The 16,720-nt window shown below is 45.1% G+C and overlaps 1 protein-coding gene and 1 long non-coding RNA gene across 4 annotated transcripts in view; one reads left to right on the top strand and one right to left on the bottom strand.

Annotated features, from left to right (window-relative positions):
* Positions 1-473: 473 nt before the first annotated feature.
* Positions 474-6,628, bottom strand: LOC310767620. 2 transcript variants are annotated; one of them, XR_014550971.1, is made up of 3 exons: positions 6,583-6,628; positions 3,535-4,598; positions 474-601 (listed from the first exon to the last, which is right to left on the bottom strand). It is a non-coding gene; the product is annotated as an uncharacterized lncRNA (long non-coding RNA). The 2 variants fall into 2 exon arrangements; XR_014550972.1 differs by lacking the exon at positions 474-601 and adding an exon at positions 1,425-1,563.
* Positions 6,626-16,720, top strand: part of CTNNAL1 (catenin alpha like 1) — a 56,580-nt gene continuing 46,485 nt past the window's right edge. Inside the window, exon 1 of one of the 2 annotated variants that reach the window (XM_083624628.1) lies at positions 6,626-7,255. In XM_083624628.1, the coding sequence (XP_083480754.1) occupies positions 6,731-7,255 (525 nt within the window). In that variant the 5' untranslated portion in view covers positions 6,626-6,730. The remainder of the gene's footprint in view (positions 7,256-16,720) is intronic. The other variant, XM_083624627.1, reaches the window with a different exon arrangement.

Below are 16,720 nucleotides of genomic sequence, written 5' to 3'. Positions count from 1 at the left end.
ACCCGCGTCCCTGTTCAGTGCCGTACCAAGCAGCTTATCTTTTTGAAATAATAAATAAATAAATAAATTTGATTTATATCCTGCCCTCCTTCTCAAAGGAGTCCAGGGTGACCAACACAGCAATGGAAAAACTTTTTTTTTTCCAAACACACAACTAAAAACAGTTTTAAAGCATCATTAAAAAAACCAGCTAAAAACATTCCAAAACAGTTTAAAACATTCTTAACAAGTAACAAACCATTTGGCATTGAGCAGAGCATATCATTAATTAATCGGGGTTGTCAACTGTTTTAAGATGCGAAGGACTTCCATGCAATGCAATGAAACCTGACATTTCTATGGAATTAACTAAAACAACTTTATAAACCGCTTAGTATTTTAAAATCTCTAGGTGGTGTACGACAGAAAAAACCCGATATCATTAAAGCAAAAATACAAACTAAAAGCAACAAAACAGCAATATAAGAGCATCTAAAAACAAATAAAGCAGGACTCTGGGCGATTCACTACGTATGTGCAGAGTGCTGTATTTTATCATTCTTAACAGTGTTGTGTATGATAGTTGTGTATGATAGTAACTAGAGGAGTTTCATCAAGGTTCCTAAAGAAAAAGACAACAACATTTGAAATATTATCACTCATATAAAATCACCTAATATCAGAGAGTGCAGATGAGTCTCTGAGCACAGCGGAGTCTGCATTCGTTTGTACCAGAGGAGATCTAATCACTAATGAAAAACCATCAGTCTGACCTGGAGACAACAATGATGTCGTCACAGCTAGCAGTGTCTGTGACTTTAATAACGTCGGTGTCTGCAAGCCCTGCCTGAACTGATCTTGATAACAAAAGAGAATGCTTTCTGAACTGACTCCAAAAGCAAATGGAAGAGGAGAGATGGTTTCAAGACAAACCCGCTGCGTTGTGTGCCAATTGTTTATAGACTGGGTTTCAGGAGTTGTCCATGCTGTGAGATGATAGACACTTTATCAATAAAGGTTGTGGGGCCCTTCTCGTCACTAGAGCCCACTGCCTCTCTCTCAATGGAGTGCACCTCTGGGGTGAAGCCAAACTGCTGTCTTTGTTGTTGTTGTTTAGTCGTTTAGCCACTCCATTTCTTTTACGGGTTTCTTGCCCACAGTAGTAGATATGATGGTCATCCAAACTGAATTCGCCCATTCCCGTCCATTTTAGTTCACTGATGCCCAGGATGTCAATATTTATTCTTGCCATCTCATTTTTGACCACATCCAACTTACCCAGGTTCATGGTTCTTACATTCCAGGTTCCTATGCAATATTTTTCTTTACAGTATTGGACTTTCCTTTCGCTTTCAGGCATATCCGCAACTGAACGTCCTTTCGGCTTTGGCCCTTCATGGATCACTTTTCCCCTTCATGGATCACTGCCTTGCCATGGCGAAGGGGCTTGAATAACTCAGAGAAGCTATGAACTATGCCAAGCAGGGCACCCAAGATGAACAGGTCATAGTGGAGAGTTTTGACCAAACGTGATCCACCTGGAGGAGGAACCGGCAAGCCACTCCAGTATCCCTGCCAAGAAAACTCCATGGACAAAGACAACAGGTGTATAAAAGTTATGACGCTGGAAGATGAGCCCCTCAGGTCGGAAGGTGTCCAACATGCTACTGAAGAAGAGCAGAGGACAAGTACAAGTAGATTCAACTGCTGTCCTGGCAGCACCAAAGTGACCCAGGCCAAAAGCCTTGCCTAGACAACAAGACCCTCCTGCTGATGTGGTCCAAAGGAAAACAGAGCAATACCCTTGGCACCAGCTTGGCATCAGGAATTGCCAGGATGCGTACAAGGTGCCATGCAACCATCTTAGGTACTCCACTCTGGATTTGTGTAGGGTTTAATCCATAGCCTTTTCTCCTCCCACAGATGTCCCACAAGGCAGCGGAGGTTTAGGATCAGAGTCTTCCTTCTCCTAGATGGCCTACCTTCCCAGGCTGACAAGCCCCATCAGCCCCCTCTAAAGCACGTGCAGAAACCGGCTTCTTGACTGTTGTACCCACTATTGGTCCCGTCCTTGCAATCTGCCATGGCCTGTCTTCACATGCAGGGGAAGTCCCTAACACACCAAGGGTTTGAGACCCATCAGCTAACCTCACCTGGTTTAGCTGGCCAAAGCCATATGTGAGAGCTGAGTGCAGGTTAGGGACCAAAGGTGGAAAAACTACCCCAGAAGGAGCATGATGTGTCCCCCAACCAGAGATTCTATCCCTCCCCAAACACCCCATTACACCCCTAAGCAGTGGCGTAGCGTGGGGGGTGCAGGGGGGGCTGGCCGCACCAGGCGCAACATCTGGGGTTAGGGCAAATCCACGGGTTAGGGGGCGCAAATCCACGGGTTAGGGGGCGCAAATTACTTGCCTTGCCCCGGGTGCTGACAACCCACGCTACACCACTGCCCTTAAGGTGTTATTAGTCCTGGAGTAATCAAAGGGTCAGAGAAATCATGTGATATACAGGCAATGTGAAGAGAGGCGCTTTTGCTTTACCCACTTAGCAGGAGAGCCATTTAGGAAGCCTTGCAAGACAATGTGATTACTGTATTTTTCGCTCTATAAGACGCACCAGACCACAAGACGCACCTAGTTTTGGGAGGAGGAAAACAAGAAAAAAAATATTCTGAATCTCAGAAGCCAGAACAGCAAGAGGGATCACTGCGCAGTGAAAGCAGCAATCCCTCTTGCTGTTCTGGCTTCTGGGATAGCTGTGCAGCCTGCATTCGCTCCATAAGACGCACACACATTTCCCCTTACTTTTTAGGAGGGAAAAAGTGAGTCTTATAGAGCAAAAAATACGGTATATGTTTTGCAAGGCATTAAAAGGCAAGCGCTCTTGAAATACCCCCACATTTTCCATCCAAGTGCAGGACTCTCAACTGAAACTTGAAATGGTGTTTCTGCCAGGGAGATAAAATATCATAGACAGAAACAGGTGCTCAGGACCCCTTCACACATGCTTGCATATCATTTAATCTCTTTCACCATTTGATGACTGGCAGCTGAATGTGTGAATGGACTCTGTTCGAAAGCACTGTATAAGAGTTCTAGGCATGCTGGTAAAGTTCGCTCAGTCCTACAAAGTGACCACAATAGTCCAGTCTCCAAGTGGTGAACTTACGTACCTGTTTGAACTACCTTAGTGATGAGTCCCTGCTTTACTTCTGGTGCAAGCACCAACCTTCTCTCCCAGTGCTACAGTTGTCGCCCTTAAAAAATACCTGACACCACATAACTTTAAGCATCTCAAGCCATCCTATTCTAACTAGTGGTATTTTGAAATAATTGGCTTTTAGTTTACCAGGCATTTATATCAAAAGTCCTCCCCACCCCAAGTGCCGGGAACAATAAACCCTCTTGAGTCACTTCCCTGCAACAGCTTTCTAGCACACCAAATAAAAATTTAATAGTAGCTGTAGCAGCTGTTATTATTTCAGAACAATTCACCCCCATAAAATGTTCTCGAAGGACCTGATCCTAAGGCTGCTGCCCTATGCACACTTACCTGTGAGAAAGGCCCATTGAATAATCAGATCAGATGGGTAATTTTTGGTGCCACCAAGGTTGTTGCTCTGTTAGATGTGGTTGACACGATTGCTTCCAACATCCCTCCCCACTAGTTCGTCTGCTCTGAGCCGCCACTGCATCCTTACAGTACTATCCAGCAGAGCTGTTCTGTGTCGTTCAACTCTTCTTCATGTTGGGGAGGTGTTCAGGAAATCTTGGTCCTGTAGGTGGGGTTGCACTCCCCAGAATTAAGGAGGCTGATGGGTATTTAGTGTTCCTATATGACCTGCTGACCTTGCCCTTGGAAGCCCAAGTAGTCCCTGTAACACAAGACACTTTTCACCCTGGTAGCATTTTGTTTGGATTACAGTGGTACCTCGGGTTACAGACTCCGCTAACCCAGAAATAGTACCTTGGGTTAAGCATTTTGCGTCAGGATGAGAACAGAAATTGTGCGGCGGCGGCAGGAGGCCCCATTAGCTAAAGTGGTTAAGAACAGTTTCAGGTTAAGAACGGACCTCCAGAATGAATTAAGTTCTTAACCCGAGGGACCACTGTACTCAATGCTTTATGCTTGCAGCTACCTCTGAAATCTGCCTTGGAAGTCAGCACCTGAATTCTAGACTAGGACAAGGCATAGGGAACACATTGCACCAATTTTTAAAGAACTCCACCAGATACCTGTCCATTTCTAAATACATTTCAAACATCTGGTTTTAACCTTTCACGACCTGAAAGGGAGCCAGTTGTATGAAGGACCATTGTTTCCCGTTGTGAATCAAGCCTCAGCTATTAAGATTATCCTCAGAGGCCCTTCTTTGCAGCAGTGACTGCAAAGAACTGACAGTAGAGAGCTTTTCCAATTGATAATACCTTTATACGAAGGTGTACCTGCCACTGAATGACTGTCATTTGTTGTTGTTTTGGTACCTGGTGAAAACTTTTATATTTATCCATTTCATTGAAAATTTACCTGCTCTACTGCTGTCTTCTGTTCTGCTCTGTAGTTTTATTGTAGAATCGTGGCTTTACTTTTTTATGTTATCTGCTTTGGGAGCCTCACTGGTTGAAAAGAAAAAGAGCAAATATATTCCATGAATATATTTTTCCATATATTTTTCCAATTAATCCATGTGCACAAACATTAAGATGCCAAATAGCACACAGCCTGCCATTTCAGCGGCTGCATTGGTGAGGCTCGTGTTGAGCTCCTAAGTGTCATACCATGTTATAGGACAGCTATGTTTTTCGAATCAGTCTGTGACAAAAGGCAAACAAATGCTCTCTGCATTATATCAGCACAGGACAGGCCATTGGAGAGGAAATTAATGCAGCATACAGCAGGCGGAAAAGAACCATCAGCACTAGGTAGTGGTGCTTTGGCAATTTTCCTTGGTATGAAAATAGGAGTGTCACAAGCAGTGTTCGAAACTCCCATTGTTCTAGGCGCGTTTTGCGACAAGGAATTTCATTAGCGCGAGCCGTTTCTGAGCTCTGGGTGCAGTACTGTGCCTAAGATTTCAGATTAAAACTGCAGAGTGGAAGGAAAGGGGTACCCTTTTCTGCCTCCCCACTTCCAGCTCCTCTCTGAAGACTGGAGAAGAGACCCTCTTAAGAATATTTTTGGGGGGGGAGGGCAGGGGAAGCATGGCTTTGTTTTTTGCAGTCTTCAGATGAGGACTAGACGATGTGAAAAATGAATATAGGATTTTAGCTGCAGTTCATTCATTTTCAGCTTTGCATTCTTGTTATTAAAAAAGCATGCCTAGACATTCTGTTGTTGCACCCATAACCTAGGTTTAAGGTGCCATTTAGCTCCTACCCTAGGGTATGATACCATTACTCAGAATCCACCACATAGTTCAGGATGATTAAACTCACTAGATTGTGGCCACTATAAACTTAACAAACAGAACTTGCTGAAAGTAAAAGCTGTTCAAGAGTGGAACAGACTCAGAAAGTAGTGGACTCTTCTTCCTTGGAGGTTACTAAGCAGTGTTTGGATGGTAATCTACCATGTATGATTTAGTTGAGATTCCTGCATTGCAGAGGGTTGGACTAGATGTCCCTTCCAACACTGCAATTCTAGGATTTTATGATTGTGAGGGGGAAACAGGAGAGAGACCCTGTGTGTCACCCAGCTCTCCTTGGAAGAAGTTGGGATAAAAATACTGCATAAGATTTATCTTCCATCTCAATTGTACATACAGAAATAGTCACACTAGTGTTTTTACAGCAAAACTGCAGAGTCCTTGGAGGCTAACAAATGTATGATGGCATTTAATCCACTAATTAAGTGGATTGTAATCCACTTAATTAAATGCATAAAGTGTTAATCCTGAGTTGCAGGTACATGGTTAGAGGGAGGGATTGTAAGAAGTTAGGATAGAAGGAAATTAAATGCAGCAAAGTAACAGACACTTATGATCAGTGCTTTTTTTTCCTAAAAAAAAATGTTTAGGGGTACTCTCATTTTCCCACTCATATTGAAATTCTGCCCCTCAATGAGGCCAAACTTAGATTCACAAAATGTTTTGGGGTATGCATACCCCTGCGTACCCCCAGAAAAAAGCACTGTACAGTATATGATGATGGATGTAACCCTAAACTACGGAAATTCACAAAGCAGTTGGCTTGATGGCAGAGACATCATGGCACTGCTAAATCAAGCAACAACACATAGAAATCCCTTGTGTGCCTTCAATCCACAAGTGATAGCATTGGAATTCTTGATGCATTGTTATCAAGCAGGTTTCACTTGACAGCCTCCCTTTGAAATGGATTTGCTCCAGGATGGCTACTTTTAAGTTTACTGAGTATTCGCCAGATAGATCTGATGAAGTGAAAGACACAAAAACCTCATGCCCTAACAAATGAGCTGGTTTTTAAGGTGCCACAAGGCTCTTTGCAGTTAGGCACCCATCTAACCCGTGTTAAAAGCTAATGATCTCAACGTCTGGCAAGGTTTGGGGTGGATCAAAACTGGCCTTGCCAGATTATATACATTTCCCCCCTTTTTTCTCATGGACCAACACGACCGGCTTACTTTGCTTTTGGGGGTGCCCAACGGCAGAAGAAGAAGAAGAAGAAGAAGAAGAAGAAGAAGAAGAAGAAGAAGAAGAAGAAGAAACTGAATGTAATGTTTACACTGCCATCTTGACGACTCGCCAGTGTGCGAACTAACTGAAGGGAAAATGAGTAATGGAAGTGCCCCAAAGGGAGAAGAAGCCCTTGCCCGTGGCGACGATTCGCTCGCTCGCGCGCAAATAACCAGCACTACCAGTCGTCGGGATGCGATGACACGCGTGTGTGGCCGAAAACTGGGCGGGCTGGAGGGCGGGGGCACCGGAGCTTTTCGGCTGGAGAGGAGTTATATGCGCTGCGAGGAGGAGGGGGGACCTCCAGCTCGGCGGCTGCCATTTCCCAGGGCAGAAGGCGGGAAGGCGATGAGGAGGAGACAGGGGAGGAGCGCGCCGGAGCCGGAGAGCTCCAGCCGCCGCCGACACCTCCTGCTCCTCCTCTCCCAGGCGGGAGAGCCGACGAGGAGCGAGCTGCGCGGCTCCGGAGCAATGGCCGCGTTCCCCGGCGGCAGCGGAGTGTCGTGGCCGCGCTCGCCGCCCGGCGCGGCTCTCGGCGCGGCTTTGGGATGGGAGCCGCTGCCGGGGCTGCAGATCCGCTCGCGCTCCGTGGAGCAGACGCTGGTGCCGCTCGTGGCGCAGGTAGGAAGCTACTCGCGGGCGGGCGGGCGGTCCGTCCTTTCTGCCGGGATCCCCTCTCCTTGCTTTCCTCCTCAACCCCCCCACCCCCGATCCTGATTTGATACGAATGCAATCCGGAGCCGCTCCGAATCGGGGCCGCCTCCCCCAGGGCGGGCTTTGCGCGCGCAGAAGTCCCCGTTTCTACTTTCGCGAATGCTTAGCCATCGCTTTCCCGGATAGAGTTTTAAGGTGTTGGGGGTTTGGTTGGTGGTGTTTATTTTTGGAGGGAGGGTGTTTGCATAAAGCATGCATAAATGCATGCCTTGCTTGCAAAAACCCTCCCGATTTGACGATCTCTCCTCCCCCCCCCGCCACCCCCCTTTCCCCCTCCCGGCCAAAAATCTGCAAAGAGAGCGATTCGGAACATCGGTTTGTCCGCACGGGAGCCGCTCGGCTAATCGAGACCTTTTTTTAAATAAATAAATGAAGCCCCCCCCCCTTTTTTTAAACATCCGACTAAAAGAGTTTTGTGCTCAGAGGGGAAAACCTTTTGGATTCCCAGCCTGGCCTTTGTTGTGCTTTTTCTTTGTGTTTTCCGCTTTCTTGGGGCCCAGGACTTCGTTAGATCCATCGCTAGCTGTGCAGGACTTTTTAAAAAAGAGAGAGTTTCCACTAACTTCCGAAGGATTAGCAGCGGCGTTCAGCGCAGCCTTGCACTTCGTAGCGAAGTTTTTGCACGACCGATTGTGTATGTGTGTGTGTGTTTGTTTTAGAGTTAATATTGCATGGCTGTGTTACCTTATCCGAGAACGATGTGCGAGCACGTATCCCTTGTAGGCTGCAGGGCAGGAATTTCAGCAAGGACAAATGCGGTGCACGAGCCACTTCAGCGCCCAAGTGCTCCACAAATAGCGCCATAGAACTTCCGTAGGTGTATTTACTCCCATGCGCTTTACCGCAATGGCTCCAGATTAAGGAATGCCTTGCTTTATTTTAAGTTAGGACCAAGTTCTTCAACAGAGGAAAGGTGCACGAGCAAGCCGTTACCCCCTACTTAAAACAAGTGCATCTGAAAAGAGCAAAACTTATTACCGAGTAAAAGTATGCGCTAAGAAATTCACTTGCACGATAACAATGGAAAAGAAGGAGGAGCTGTACAAAAGGCATCATCTTGTTCTTGTGCTGTGGAAATGTTCTCTTGAGCACCCTGGTGGGTTGCGTCCAGTGGTATCAACCTTAGAAAACAGCTAGGTCTGCTTACTGCGGACCAATCCCTTTCCTGCTAATCCACTTGAGCAGGAGACGATTGTTAAACCGCAACATTAATTTTGTAGAATGTTGATGTCTGTGGGTGTGCAGGGAATTTCAAATATCTCACTTTGGCAGCCAGAAAGAGTGGGAAATCGGAGCAAAACAGTAACGGAACCATACTTGGAAACATCATTTTTGACATTCTTTGTGAATGTATTGCTTTTAAAAGCTGTGCAGAATTGTGTGCACATAAGAGGCTGCTGACAGTAACTAATCAATGCTTATGGAAATGAACAGTATAGGATTGCATTGTACATAGTTTGTTGTGAACAAAGTTACTCAGAATGATGGTGCTCTGTTGCTTTGTAAACTGGAGTGTTGTCAAGTTCTGCCTAAATTTGCTTACTGTAACCTGGTTCCCTCCAGGTGTTCCTTGATTACAATTCCCAAAGTTCTGACCATTAGCCATCATGGCTGAGGCCAAAAATATCTGCGGGGCAACCAGTTTGGTAAATACAGGTTTATTGTTTAGAAAAGAAGCCCACAAAATTACTAGCCCATATATTTTCTTAACTGTCCTCTCTGCCCATACAAATTCCCATTACTAATTTGTGGCTCATTACCACGAGAATTACCGTACCAACTTGCTTTGAAAAGCTACCGTACTTTGCTTGATCATCTGATGGTGAGTCTCAATTTCCATAGGCAACCATGCGGCAAGAATATTGGGTGCCATCCAACCAGCCCTTTAGTGCAAATATTTCTGCTTGCACAATGGCATTTCCCTGTGTCCTCTTCCTACATGCACTCTAAATCCTACCCAAATCTGCTCTGGAGGGGGTGGGTGGCAGAAAACCAGAACAGATGGGGGGGGGAGTTCCCCTGTGGAAGCAGAAATCCTTGCGCTGACAGAACAAGTCAGTAGAATCCCATCTATTGAAACCATTTACGTTGTGCAATGCGGTTTTACAGCGTGAAGTTACAGCCTAGGTTGGTGAAAATGGAGGGGAAATATCCAATAGTTGTGAGGCTGGCCTTAAAAAAAAAAAAAGGTTGGACAGCTGGAAATAACAAAAACAAAGTATATGCAAAACCCAACTTTAGGAGAGAATCCATTTAGTCTTGTTTCTAAGAATAGTGGTACCTCAGGTTAAGTACTTAATTCATTCTGGAGGTCTGTACTTAACCTGAAACTGTTCTAAACCTGAAGCACCACTTTAGCTAATGGGGCCTCCTGCTGGCGCCGCGCTGTCGGAGCACAATTTCTGTTCTCATCCTGAAGCAAAGTTCTTAACCCGAGGTACTATTTATGGGTTAGCGGAGTCTGTAACCTGAAGCCTATGTAACCTGAGGTACCACTGTATTACCTTAGTTTGTAAGTTGTAAACAGCTGGAAGCTGTAATTCTAAGTATTTCTGAGTAAATAAGCACAGGATTGAGTTACATGCAAACCTTTCCCAGTAATTCCCATAAAGTTAAAAATAGTTTAAATTGGGTGGTAAACTTGTGACCCTCTGGAAGTTCTTGGGCTCCTACTTCCCTCAGTCCCAACCATCATGGCTAATGATCAGGTTCGATGAGAACTGCAATTCAGCAACCTTTTTCCATCCCTGGCTTAAAGTATACGCTAGTTAGATGTGTATTGATGCGCAGGCAGCCACTCACAAAATTCCAGAGCCAATAATGGGCCAAATAGATCTTTTACTATGCATTGGACCAAAATTTTTGTTCTGAAAACTTAGGAATACTTAAAGTAAAGGTAAAGGGACCCCTGACCATTAGGTCCAGTCGTGACTGACTCTGGGGTTGTGGCGCTCATCTTGCTTTATTGGCCGAGGGAGCCGGCGTACAGCTTCCGGGTCAAGTGGCCAGCATGACTAAGCCGCTTCTGGCGAACCAGAGCAGCGCACGGAAACGCCGTTTACCTTCCCGCCTGAGTGGTACCTATTTATCTACTTGCACTTTGACGTGCTTTCAAACTGCTAGGTTGGCAGGAGCAGCAACGGGAGCTCACCCCGTCGCGGGGATTTGAACCGCCGACCTTGTGATCGGCAAGTCCTAGGCTCTGTGGTTTAACCCACAGCGCCACCCGCTTCCCTGGAATACTTAGCCAAGATTAAATGAGTAGCATATACATGTGGCGACCAATTGTTCAGGCGCGTCCAATTGATGTGCGACAGCCTCCCTGTGGAAATGGGGAGTTGCCTGTACACCACGCTTGCTGGCAGCTCGAGTTGGAACCGAACTGAAATGCTCCCTCTTTCCCTAATGTGCATATCCTCTTTTTTGTCACCACGAAGCCAAATAGGAGTGAGAACAATGCTTTTTGCACATAGTGTGCTATCTTGTGGGGAGGAAATGGTGTCTTGTGACAGTGCGAGACACCGTGCCTATGAACAAATTAGTCTTGTGGCACCCTAAAGACTAACAAATGTATTATGGCATTAGTTTTCATGGACACAAGACCACTTTCTCGATGAGGGCAGCAAATGGAGGTGGCAGTAACAAAAGATGATTGGGGAGTTTTGAAGCTTCGTTAATGTTTGGAAAGTTGACCTGGGAATTTTTGATTCTACTTAGAGGTCAGGCACTTGGGTGGAGCAGCAGAGCAAACTCTTGTGGGTCTATGAGTTTATCGTCATTATTATGTATATCCCTCCTAGTACAGGAGCTAAGATGGCTCACAGCATGAATGAAAACAGACACAACTAAACCACACTAACCAATGTAAATATTTTTAAAGCTCTATCAGACAATGTTTCTCTGTCCTCCTGTTCCAGCTCCTCCGCTCTGTTCCAGTAGTTGTCTTGTTTTTGTCTCCTCCCACTCACTTAACATTTCGTGCCATTGAGTAATTATGGGCTACCTTGAGCCCCTCTGTATTTCTCTTGTGTATTGGTAGTGCAGTTTGGCTACATAAACATAGAAGAAGAAGACTCTAGTTTGCATTAATACATAGAGTGGCAAAGCACAGTCTAGAAGCACATACCTCGGCATTAGTTCCGTTGAACTTTGTTGGATTCACTTCTGAGGAAACGTGCAGGATCAGGTGGTTCTTGCTGAGCTTTATATGGTAGCAATGAATAATATTTATATGAGATTTCCCCTGCTATTGCTATTGATTTTGGTTAGTGTCCTGTTTAAACTGGCTTGATCACATTCATTTCTCTTGGAGGGAAAGTGTTTAAATGCAGGTAGGATGTCTTAAGTGAGTTGTGGGTTGTGGTGCAATTGTGGCATCCCCAAATCACTTACTCGAGAAAAACCCACAGAAATACGCTTAGTGACTGGGCCAAGAAGAGGCGAGAGCAATGATCTGTAGCCGCAATGCAGAATCAACTTTCTTATCATCCCTGGGCTGAACTCTTGTTGGTCCATTTGACTTGAGTCAAGCACTTGCCATAGTGAGTCATTTGTAGTTGCCCACAGGAATATATTCTTCCACCTTTCTTACTTTGGGTAGTGTTGTGGCATCAGGAATAGCTTCAGATCTAATGAGACTGTGCAGTTAAGGCAGCTTTAGTCGTTTAGTCGTGTCCAACTCTTCATGACCCCATGGACCAGAGCACACCAGGCACTCCTGTCTCCCACTGCCTCCTGCAGTTTGGTCAAACTCATGCTGGTAGCTTCAAGAACACCATCCAACCATCTCATCCTCTGTCGTCCCCTTCTCCTTGTGCCCTCCATCTTTCCCAGCATCAGGGTCTTTTCCAGGGAGTCTTCTCTTCTCATGAGGTGGCCAAAGTATTGGAGCCTCAGCTTCAGGATCTGTCCTTCCAGTGAGCACTCAGGGCTGATTTCCTACCTCATACCAAACATGGTCCATTTAGCCTAGTATTGTCTGTCCTGACTGATTGCAGCTCCGCGGGGTCCCAGGAAGAGAGGAGATTTTCCATGACCTGCTACTGGATCCTTTTTTAAACCTGATGATTGAACCTGAGAGCCAGTGTGGTGTAGTGGTTAAGAGCGGTAGTCTCGTAATCTGGGGAACCGGGTTCGCTTCCCCGCTCCTCCACATGCAGCTGCTGGGTGACCTTGGGCCAGTCACACTTCTCTGAAGTCTCTCAGCCCCACTCACCTCACAGAGTGTTTGTTGTGGGGGAGGAAGGGAAAGGAGAATGTTAGCCACGTTGAGACTCATTCGGGTAGTGATAAAGCGGGATATCAAATCCAAACTACTCCTCTTCTTCTTCTTCTTCTTCTTCTTCTTCTTCTTCTTCTTCTTCTTCTCCTGAGACTTTTTGCATGTGAAGCATGGGCTCATGCATTTAGCTGGGCCCAGTGTCTCCCAGATGCCTAGCTGTGTTTGATTGAAGTGGCAAGGCTGACTGCTTTCAGCTCAAAATCTTTCCCCAACTTATTTGTCACTGTTAGATATATAATGATCTCCCATGTGTAGAATATTTTTCTCCCGCCACACCCAGGTGCTCCTAAATACGTTCAAAATCTACCATTTTCTTACAGAATATGTTGTTAAAGACCTTATGTGCATCCTGGTCCTCTTTTGTCTAAGTTACAGTGTCAGCCTTCCTGCCTGTTATATCTGCTCCTAGATCTTTTCACAATATCACCGTTGTCATATTACTTCCCCTCCGTCTGTTGCTGTGATCCTATCTCGTGCTTTGACTCTTGTTGCTGGCTTTTAATCCTTGGCTGCATCAGCTTCAAGTTTCTAGTCTTTAAGAATTTCCATTAGTAGATCTCTTCTCCCATCTCCCCTTATTCCAAGGTATTTCCTCTAGAAATGACATAACTGCGGAATCTCTATCTAGTTTAGAATAATGATCTTGGCAATATCAGCTGCCATGGGTACATTAACACGACTTGATTCCTTTGCTGTGGTGATTATTTCTCACAAGCTATAATCAAAATCAGGGCTTCAGTGCTGATTTTTCAAGGCATCTACCAGCTTGGGCAAGAGAGGTTGAAAGGTCAGATATGCTAGCTGCAAACATTTCCACTAATGTATTTTTCAGTGGAAAGAAAAATCTCATTTCTAAAACTGCATTGTTTCACAACGTTTATTGGAATATAATTGGATACAGTACCAGTAAGATTGGGCCATTTCAAAGTTGTACTTTAACTTGTTTCAGGTCACTATCCCTAGGAAGCAATTATGCATAGCTCTTTGGGTATGCTAAAATTACTACGTTAATAGCTTTCAGTGCCTTAATGTTATTCCCCCACCCCCAAATTCAAACATTGCAAAGGAAGTATATGCTATTGAGCTGTCATGCATTTGGATATTCTTGGATATAAATATTCCAATAAAAAAAAAATTCCAAGCAAAGAATTGAATTTGTTTGAATATATTCAAATAATAACTTCCAAGTAATAATTTTCAAGTAAAGCATTGAATTAAACTAGACTAAGTGCACTTTATGAATTTCCTCCCTATAATAAGATATTTCAGTTTAACTACTTTTGATAGGTAGAAGGGCTTTTGAAATCCATATACTGTACCTCATTACAGTGTTACTTTTGCATGTTTACTTACTACATGCATTACAACAGAAACATGCTGTACTGGATCACAGATTACACAGATTATAGGATCACAGAAATGTTAAGATTTAAACATTTCCAGAAAAAAACCATCCCACATCACTGGGACTCAGAATCATGTATTCCCACCATGTATAGGTAGTTAAATGTGACCAGAGATAACATACATGCAGATGATTTCTGATTTGTTTGATTTTAACTTTCCCTCCTCCCCTTTCGGGAGGTGGAAGGTCTGTGGAAATTAGGCAAAATGCAGAACTGTGCATACGCTTATGTCACATTTTATTTCCTGTGTGTGGTGGTGAATGTGGACTTGTGCGGAGGCACGCCCCATTGCATTCCTGGGGTTGTCAGTGTTTGAACCAACCATACAAATACTGCACCCCTCTTTTCTGTATGTACTAAAGACGGAGTACACGTGCCCTTAGATATTCCAGCTATCACCATGACAATTATTATCATATCTGGTATTTGGCATAATATGGTTGAGTGTTGGATTAGGATCTTGGACAGGGGTAGGCAACCTAAGGCCCATGGGCCACAAGCGGCCCACGGGGGCCGTTTAACCGGCCCCCGAACCGCCCGCTTGGCGAGTCCCTGCATTCTGCGCTAAACTGGCGCGGCGCGGGGACTCGCTTGCACGGTGCCGGAAATCGCGTCTGCGCATGCTCAGATCCTGAAAACCATGTCTGCGTAGACGCCGGAAATCACTGCTGCGCGTGCTCATGTGCACGTGCGATCCAGCCCACAGAAGGATCTCCGCTGGAGTGAACCGGCCCAGGAGAGATAAACCTTGCCGACCCCTGACTAGGAGTTCAGGGTTCAAATCCCTACTTAGACCTGAAGCAGTCACTAACTCTCAGTACCACAAGGTTGTTGTTAGGATAAGAGGGGGGGAAAGCCATGTACAGTGGTACCTCGGGTTAAGAACTTAATTCGTTCTGGAGGTCTGTTCTTAACCTGAAACTGTTCTTAACCTGAAGCACCCCTTTAGCTAATGGGGCCTCCTGCTGCTGCCGCGTTGCCAGAGCACAATTTCTGTTCTCATTCTGAAGCAAAGTTCTTAACCCGAGGTACTATTTCTGGGTTAGCGGAGTCTGTAACCTGAAGCATATGTAACCTGAAGCGTATGTAACCCAAGGTACCACTGTATAACCTTGGGCTTCTTGCAGGAGAGGTAGGTTTGAATAAATGCGGTGAAATAAAAGCTCCCATGTTCCTTCCTTCCGTGTGGAAGATGTTTGCACTTGAGCCTTGCAGCTGCAATTGCCTAGGATGGGGTTTTATCCCCTGGAAAAGGAAGCATTCTTGCAAGGTATGAAGCTTCTGTTCACCTTAGGTTCCTACCTTATTGCAACCACAGGAATCCTCTTGTTGTTGATGGAGAAACAATCCCTGTCCCTGGGGGTAGTTTACAATGAACATTCCAAAGTATCAGTTACCCTTTCTAGGTATGCATTGTCCCACCCTCTGCATCTGTAAAGAGCAAGAGGAATGTAGGAGAAACAGGAGATTTTACTGGGATCGGGGAGGTGAGGTTGCCTTGTCAGGTAGGTACAGGTTTTGTTGAGGTTTCTTTTTTCCTGGTATGATACAGTAGAGGAATTTAGCAAGTGGACTTAGAAATAATTGCTTTATTGTTAAAGAACCATACCTGAATCATTCTTTTGTCTGAATGGGGTTATTAGATGAACCAGTAGTTATAAGTAGCATTAATCATGAGTTCGGTAAAACAAAGCTACTACAGAAACACAACAGGTCATGAGGTTAAATGCTGGCAGCGTGCTTCTTGCAAAGCGGGGGCGGCGGGGGGGAGAAAGGAGGTCTGCAGAACAAGGCCACCTGGAGACACAGCCAAACCGGATACAGAAAAGGAGGCTGCTTCTCACAGCTGATAGTGATGGTGTAAACTGAAGTTTGAAAGCAGATGAGGAGTGTGCATTCCCTTGCTCTCAGTAAAGAATATATAATAATAATAATAATTTATTATTTATACCCCACCCATCTGGCTGAGTTTCCCCAGCCACTCTGGGTGGCTCCCAATCAAGCGTTAAATATTAAAAACTTCCCTGAACAGGGCTGCCTTCACATGTCTTTTAAAGATGGGATAGCTGCTTATTTCCTTCACATCTGAAGTGAAGGTGTTCCACAGGGTGGGCGCCACTACCGAGAAGGCCCTCTGTCTGGTTTCCCTGCAACCTTACTTCTCACAATGAGGGAACCGCCAGAAGGCCCTCGGCGCTGGATCTCAGTGTCCGGGCTGAACAATGGGGGTGGAGACGCTCCTTCAGGTATACAGGACCCAGGCTGTTTAGGGCTTTAAAGGTCAGCACCAACACTTTGAAACATCTGAAGTATTGGTCCTGCTGTTGTTTTTGAGTCAAAGGATATGAGTCCACCACCCAAACACATTCATCATTTGATAAATTCCAAGTTGTGTTATGATGTTTATGAGCAGCCATTGTAAATCAATTCCCACAGGTTACTCTATCTTTCAACTCATCCCAAACATTTTCTCTCACTTTTGATAATCTGGGTAACAGCAAACAGCTCTGCATCTTGAGTGGCTTGACGTTCCCCTTGCTGTGCAAGATTAACGGAGCACTTCCTCGATTTTTAACATAGACTTAATCTATCAGGTATGCAGTTAAGTAACAGATTTAACTCTTGGTAATATTAATACCACTTGAAGAACTCTAGACGCGTGAGGCTGTATGAGGAAAGAGACGC

This window comes from Podarcis filfolensis, assembly GCF_964270895.1.
Source record: "Podarcis filfolensis genome assembly, chromosome: 7".
In the NCBI taxonomy this organism is placed as follows: domain Eukaryota; kingdom Metazoa; phylum Chordata; class Lepidosauria; order Squamata; family Lacertidae; genus Podarcis; species Podarcis filfolensis.
The sequence above is the reverse complement of the archived record's forward strand: the minus strand, read 5'-3'. Positions and strand labels throughout refer to the sequence as shown.